At 37.6% G+C, this 7,303-nt stretch overlaps 1 protein-coding gene across 1 annotated transcript in view; it reads right to left on the reverse strand.

Annotated features, from left to right (window-relative positions):
• Window positions 1-802: 802 nt before the first annotated feature.
• Window positions 803-7,303, reverse strand: part of CUNH5orf22 (chromosome unknown C5orf22 homolog) — a 14,633-nt gene continuing 8,132 nt past the window's right edge. Inside the window, exons 6-11 of the mRNA XM_017738704.1 lie at window positions 6,886-7,303; window positions 6,207-6,269; window positions 5,109-5,230; window positions 4,185-4,251; window positions 3,445-3,584; window positions 803-2,103 (exon numbers count right to left, since the gene is read on the reverse strand). The exon at window positions 6,886-7,303 is cut by the window's right edge and continues 3 nt beyond it. Coding sequence (XP_017594193.1) covers window positions 1,971-2,103; window positions 3,445-3,584; window positions 4,185-4,251; window positions 5,109-5,230; window positions 6,207-6,269; window positions 6,886-7,303 — 943 coding nt within the window. The 3' untranslated portion in view covers window positions 803-1,970. The remainder of the gene's footprint in view (window positions 2,104-3,444; window positions 3,585-4,184; window positions 4,252-5,108; window positions 5,231-6,206; window positions 6,270-6,885) is intronic.

Consider the following 7,303-nt stretch of genomic DNA (forward strand, 5'->3'; position numbering starts at 1 on the left):
CATCTGGTTAATAAATAAGCTGTATAGGGCAGAAGCGAGAAAGAAGAGATACCTGTTTGTGGCTCGGCTTGATTACTTTTCACCAAAGTAAAAAACGTTGCAAATGTCCTTAATGTAGAAATTAATGTCTTTGTTATTATGCAAGACTGACATTTTCTGGCTTGTATACACAGCCTGTGTTAGTCAGAGATTTCAGATGATAATAATTTGAATTCATAAATAAAAACCATGCTCAAAAGGAAGATTTCTTAAATAACTTGGATAGCAAATAGTCAATTCATGATGTTACTTTGATTCTGCAGAACCGCAGTGAACACGTGTGTGAGCCAGCGTAGGCAGGGCACAGGAACAACCACAAGGCTACAGAAAAATGCAAAGAAGTACATTTTATTTTGTTACCTCACCAAGCAAGGCACCCCAGAGCAGCACTATTGAGTTTGGTTCACGCTAAAGGTTCCGCCGCTTGGATCCCTGAGTCCTGGCTGCCAGGCAGTGTTTTGCCCTCCCTTGCCCAGGCTTTCCCGAAGGAAAAGTGGCTCTCACCTACTCACCCAGGAGGGGTCAGCCATGCCCCACATGGTTTTTCTTTTGTTTTCTACAACCTTATGCAAAGCCCAGCATAAAGGATCATTAACTTTAACAAACCCCCAATCTTTACACAAGCAGCATATATGATCTGACTGCACTTCATTCATGCATGTAATGTATGGCTTTATAACTTTTTTGTAATTTATGAAGTATTAAGGAAATCAGCTCCAGGGCTAGGCACATCTTTGTGACAGACATGTCACAAAACCACAAATAAAATGGATCCATGGTCATGGAATTTATTCTACTGGAACAAATTTTTAAAGGAATTACATATTTACAATTTCTAATATAATCATTTTATATCAACAGCAGAAGTAGGAAAAAAACTGTAAAAGTGCACAAAGTCTCTGTATCTCACTTTCTCAGAGAGTCAAGTTAGCAAATGAACCCTGTTATTTCAGAAGAAATTACAAGCAAAATCTGTTCCTAATAAAAGAAAATATTCTAGGTGGCATTTTGTCCTTCCTGTTTCAGTTTCATTTCCAATAAATTCTGTAGGGTTTTTTTCCTCTTAAAGTGCCAGTTTTCTCTATAAGTATATTGATTTCTAAATTATATAGTTCTGAAACTGTTAATTCCCAAACAGCAATACTGAAATGGGTGAAAACCTAGTACAGAAGGTTTTGCTGCTGACTTCAGTAAAGCTAAATCTTTGTTTCTGAAGAAACCATCAATTCCTTACAGGATTTAAAACATAAAAGCATGCACATGCACACATACTTTTTAACCTCAAAAATATGTAAAAGTGAAAATACCAAGCCAGTGTCTGTACATTAGGGATATTATTTGAGCCACCAATAAAATACTCTAAGGCAAAATAAGAAAATATTAATGAAACAGAAAATAAACATAAATGATATTCTGTGGATGGGGCAGAAGCCATGAGCTGCTCTAGAGAAATGAGAGGGTCATCTCGAGCACAACACTTAGGAAAGATCATTACACAGACCTACAGTTTTAAGAGCATTTTTAAGATCATTTTTTAAAAGATATAATACAACTCAGGACCAAATCTGTTACCAAATTACAAAAGACATACATAATGGAAAATCATTTTAAGAAATTATATATTTTATTTCACAACCACAAAGAAACAGGACAAAATCCCCCAATTTTTAGACAAAAAGTTATTTCTCTTGTACCAATTTTAAGAAACAAGACAGTAAAAATAATAATTACAGAACTAATCTGAACAAAGCCAAATAAGTAACAGTTCAGATGCAGCCGACTTGGAGAAAGCAATGCAACTCAACCCCTGGCTGGGTCAGCTTGGGTTCTAGTGCCACCTGCTGAAATAACAGTAGTCTTCCCTTCGCAGTCACAGCTAATACACAATTTAAATTAATCCTCTGCCTTACACAGCAACACGTGAAGAAAGGTCATGAAGAAGATGAAGTTCTTGAGTAATCTAAGTGCACATCCAGAGAACCATACACTGAACGTAGTAAACTGAGAACTTTCTCTTGAATCATGTCAACCTGCTCTGAAGGGCAGTAGTCATCCAAACTTGATCTGTAAAAAAAAAAACCATGAGAATACAGATATCACTACCATGACCACATTGTGTATTTCTGCAATGCTCTGCACCTAGGCTGAAGCTTCTTTCAAACTGTGGCAAGTTTTGCCTCCCAGTATCCCTTCAAAGCTGTGCTCCTCATCACCACTTTTTAAGTTTAATATAAAGTCTGCAGCAGATCAGGAACATGTAATCTTTCCAGTTCTACTCTCTTCCTGAATCTGACACAGAACGCACTGGCAGTCAAAGTTCAAGCAAATGATCTAATTAAAAGGCACGTGGAAAATTAAGATTGAAAAATTCAAATGCTACTGGTAAAGTAGGCAGGAAAACTTGAAAAACAGATTTTCAAAATAGCTGGCATATAGCTTTTTTTACAGTATCTATTAATGAACTTCAAACAGATACTAGTAAAAAGCAGAGCTGACTTCCTGAATTTTTTATCAGTCAAGATCTACAGAGATGATTCTAGTTTCTTCACAACAGTGGATAATAACCCGCAAATTGGCACAGGAAATACAGCTTTCTTTTATTGCAGGCATTAGCCTTACCAGTTCTTGCTGACAAAACCAGTTTCATGTCAGCTTCTGCTACTGTTGCCTGCTCTTTAAGGGCACAATTCGTATTTCTGAATGATTAAATTGCAATAATTTGTCAAGAGGTACACTGTGGTCTTTAAATTAGGTATTTTCAGGACAGATCCTTGGTTCTCCCAGGTCCCTGGCCTCAAAGTCCATCCTGTTATTCTAAATAACAGCCTTACAGTCCTGGAAGCATAACTTTTAGCCCGTAACAAAGTTTTACTAGAGCTTTAAAGAATATAAACCCCTTTCAGCCGACTAGATGAAAACCAGTTCCAGCGAAAGTTTCACTGAAAAAAGAAATCCTATCTGTAGTACAATAAACCCTAGAGCAAGAGTGCAAGGAAGGTGAGATTTCAGCCCAAGCCAGCTTTGCTCTAATTAGCTCAAGTAATCAAGTAGAGGAGATGTATGAACTCCAGTACAGCTATCAATCCCAACAGACACAAGGCCTCATCACAGCCTTTGTATAACCTATGCTGAAGCTGATTAAGTCATCGTGTTTTAACAGCCTTTGCAACCTGTGCCAGCTACTCTAAAGCCCCTTAAATCGGCCATCAGTGCAGAACTTTCTTTTAGCTGTGTCGATGCTGTCACTGCTTTATGATCAATGTTTTCAAATGTTAATTTTCACTCCACTATAAGGCTTCCACTTTAACAGAACTTAAGACAGAACCAGCCCTATACTGACAGGATCATTTAGCTTCGTGAGCACAGTCTGGGCATTTTAAAGTGAAAGTATCTGTGCAGTCTCACCGAGCAACTGTCACAAGCGTGGGCATGGGCAGATCTGTCAGCAGAACTCTAATGGATTGTATGAGGCCTTCGATCTCCTCTTCAGTGCTAACATGGTGAGGAAGCTCCACATAATCACAGGTCAGACCAGCCTGATGGACCTATGGGTAAATTAAAAAGAGATTTAATTTCTGTTGATGAATTACTGCTTATGCATGTAGAAAGTCTTTAGGATACCATCCCTAGCCCATCAGGTAACTTACACCTCTTCAGACAGTAAGAGTTGTGAGGGTTTTTCCCCCAGCTTGTCCTTTAAACAAAACAAGTAAAATTCTGGAAGTTGTATGGATTATTTCATTACCTCCAGTACACTCTACCTCTTCTTATGAAGTCAGAGTATGCTACAGCCCTTGAAGATGATATAGCTCTGATACTTTATAAATAGGTCCCTTATTTTAAGTTCTAAAAAGAAGATCAACAGACTGGTGAAATTTAACCTCCCTTCACAGGATGCAGCCTGAGGCATCACAGCCCTGAAAGATCATACTAATGTTGCCTAAATATAGACTGATAAGCAGATTAGAAGTTTAGCAGCTTTGAAAAAGAAAAGCTGGTCTAAGTAATGAGAAATAAAACCCCAGGAAAATTACCAAAATCTCACAAAGTCCTGAATCAAGAAGCAAGTCTGAAAGTAAGTATGACTCTCCCTCCAGATGCTTTTGACCTCTGTCTGCTTTTTTCTCTTTTACTTTGTCACCTACCATTTCATAGTCTGGGCTTTCCATCCTGGTTTTCAAACTGTGAACTAGTTGAAGAAGTGGCTTCATTCTGGAGTTAAAACAAAACCAAAATTTGTTACAAACACTTGGAAACACATATTTATACCTTAAATGTTTAAAAAAAAGGAAAAAGGAAAAAAGAGAAGTTATAGCCTAAGATTTGAAAATGAAATTTGCTCCTCTGTGTCATCTTGCACTTGCAAAAATGGAAATTATCAGTATTATTGCACTGTTCCACCAGGTCTTTCTTATAAAGTCCCTATACCTATACCTGCCTCTGGCAAGTCCTCCTTGTGCTTCTTTTAGGGTAGATCTGCAGAGAGGCTGTTGTAGCTCAAAAGTCATATATACTTTATAGGAAATACTTCATGGCACTGTTACAGAGGTTGGACAGTAACTGCTGCATTTGATGTGGGAAATTGAGTCATTTTCCTATCAAAAAAAAGCTCAAGCTTTCCCTGTATCTTTTCAGCTGAAAACATTTAGTTTAAAAGCAGATTGATGCAGTTCAGATGGAGACTGTTGCTCAGATACACTTCCATTAACTTCCATTTTTCCAGAGAAAGCAGAACCTTCAGGAGCACCAAAGAACTCCATGTCCTCCTTGATTTGTTGCTTTTTTTGAGAACTGTGCTACACACTGATGACTAAGGTTTTAATCACCAAATATGCCTCCATCCATAGACAACAGAACTTGCATGAAGCTGTACAAGACTGACCTTCCAAAGCTTACAGTGGCACTGAAAACAGAAGACTGCCTTTTCTTTTCTTTTAACTCTTTCTCCTCCAGAATTGAAGGAAAAATGGCATACTTGCATAGATCCTATCCATTTCTGTTACCAAAATGCTGGATTAATCAGTTCTCAAACTTCTGTTTGCAATTTAGGCCACTTAGAAATCTCCTACCCAGGATATGAAGCCCATTTCTGTAGGGTTTCTTCGTCATCACTGTCACACAAATCTGCAAATGCTGCTTCCAGATCTTCCAGCTGATGAACACGGTTTTCAACACAATCCAGCAAGTCTTCCTTTAAATAAGCATATATGAAAGTATGTTAGGAAAAAAAAGAGGTAAGAACATAATGATTTACCCTATGATTTAAATTCTGTAATGATTTATCTACTGGAAGTGGGGAATCAGAAACAACTGATTTATTCCTACAGCACATCTTTTCAAGAGGATCATAACGAATGCCTGCAGAAACTGTTACACTTCCAGAATAAATCACCTCACTTTGCTCTCTTTTTCCTATTACAAATTTTAAAAAGCCACCTTTTAAGTATGTACCTGTTTTTACTGCTGATTGACTAAGAAATGTGAAAATCAATCTGCCAATATTCAACATATCTCTATTTCTTTATTCACATATATCAATTAGGTTTATTTGTGATAATTAAATGTGTTGAATCTCTCTGTATTAGTTTTCAGATGAGATTATGAAAGCTTGTATTTCCATGTTTTAGAAGCACACAGCCCATAAAATGAAAAGTACATTACAGTGGCATAATACCATCCTTTCCACATCTGAACAAAAAAAGTTAAAATACCAATTACACATTCATCACAGCTCTGACTATCAAGAAAGATCAACAAGGGAAGGAAGGGGAGAGCCTGGAGGTAGGGGGGGAAAAAAAAAAAGGAACTGGCCACCAAAAAAACAATAAAAGAAACACTCCACCAAACCTGAGCCCTGTCGAGCCATAAAAAGAACAAGTTGGCTGGTGACTTCCTATGTTTTCATTACTTCCTTGCCAATTATCATTTGTTTACAGAAATAAATTTTCACACTCATGCTAAACACTTATGCAATTCACATGTTTAATCAAAACATTTAATAATAAAAAATTCCTAAGTTGCTGCTGATTAGCATTCAGCTGCATAGCTTAATGTGAGACCACTTCATTAAGCACCTTTGATAGGTTCCTTCCTGTTGTCGTAACTCATTTTCATTGGGTAAATAAAAAGAATCATTCCTTCATACATTCCACAAGGAAGCATCATACCTCTGTTGCATTTTTATGTGGCTTCTTGAAATTGTACAACTCTTGCAAAAGCTCGTATTCTGTCTTTGAAAAAGAAAAAAAGGAAGAAAATGACTCTTCAAATGAGAAACCAAATCCACAAAGCCTTCCTTCTTCAAAAAAAGATAATTTCCCTACTCTAGTACTGCAGACAATAATGAACATAACAGCCTCTCATCAGGACAGGCTACCATTCTTTGGATAATCAACACTACTGTGCCTTTTGAAAGGCAGTCTCCTGATACCATCATGGCTTTCTAGGGACATTATACAGGGTAAAAAATGATAAAATCTATCATCGCTCCCTGATGAATCTTGCTGTGGGTATTTGGAAGGTAACCTCTGGAAACCCAAGCATAGCTTTTATGTCCCAATCAACAAGCAGAAGTTGAGTATACCCCTGACCTTGAATGTACACTCAGTATTGATATCAAGTGTACAAAATTCCCCCTATTTGGTGGTTGTAATTTTTTACCATGTACGCTCCCATAGAAATATTTCTTTAAAATGGAAATATCTCTTTAAAATATTACCATGAATCATTAACCATGCCCAGCTAATCTGTTAATTTAGCTTAGGTGAGAGTTTCTCCATAGACATAAATACTTAAGGCTGGGACTCTTTTGTGAGTGGTACAAGGCTACTCAATTTCCATACTTACCTGTGTGTACATTTCTTTGAATGGATTTTTAACTGAAAAAAAATCCAAGTCAATGTCCAAAACATATGCATCCCCTTTCTGCAGTACTTGGCAGACATCTTTAACAACATCCCTTAATGGGCATTCACTGTTTTTGAGACAGCTTGAAGCTGAGCACTCTGCCAAGGTTTCTGCCCTACTGAGGGCACCTGCATTTTGTATTTCCTTTTTCTTCACACTCGGGATCGTGTGATCAAGGTCACCAGGAGCTACTGAAGAGGCAGAAGTGGCACTTGCTGTGTCATCTGTATTTAGCTTCAGTCTTTTAGCAGATGCTACTTTGCCATTTCCTTCCGGGCTGTTTGATGACTCAGTAGGATTGATGAGAATGACGTGCAAATTTAAAGGCTTCTGGTTTTCTAGCTGATCAGCAGGGACA

Source organism: Corvus brachyrhynchos, unplaced genomic scaffold (assembly GCF_000691975.1).
Source record: "Corvus brachyrhynchos isolate BGI_N302 unplaced genomic scaffold, ASM69197v1 scaffold23, whole genome shotgun sequence".
In the NCBI taxonomy this organism is placed as follows: domain Eukaryota; kingdom Metazoa; phylum Chordata; class Aves; order Passeriformes; family Corvidae; genus Corvus; species Corvus brachyrhynchos.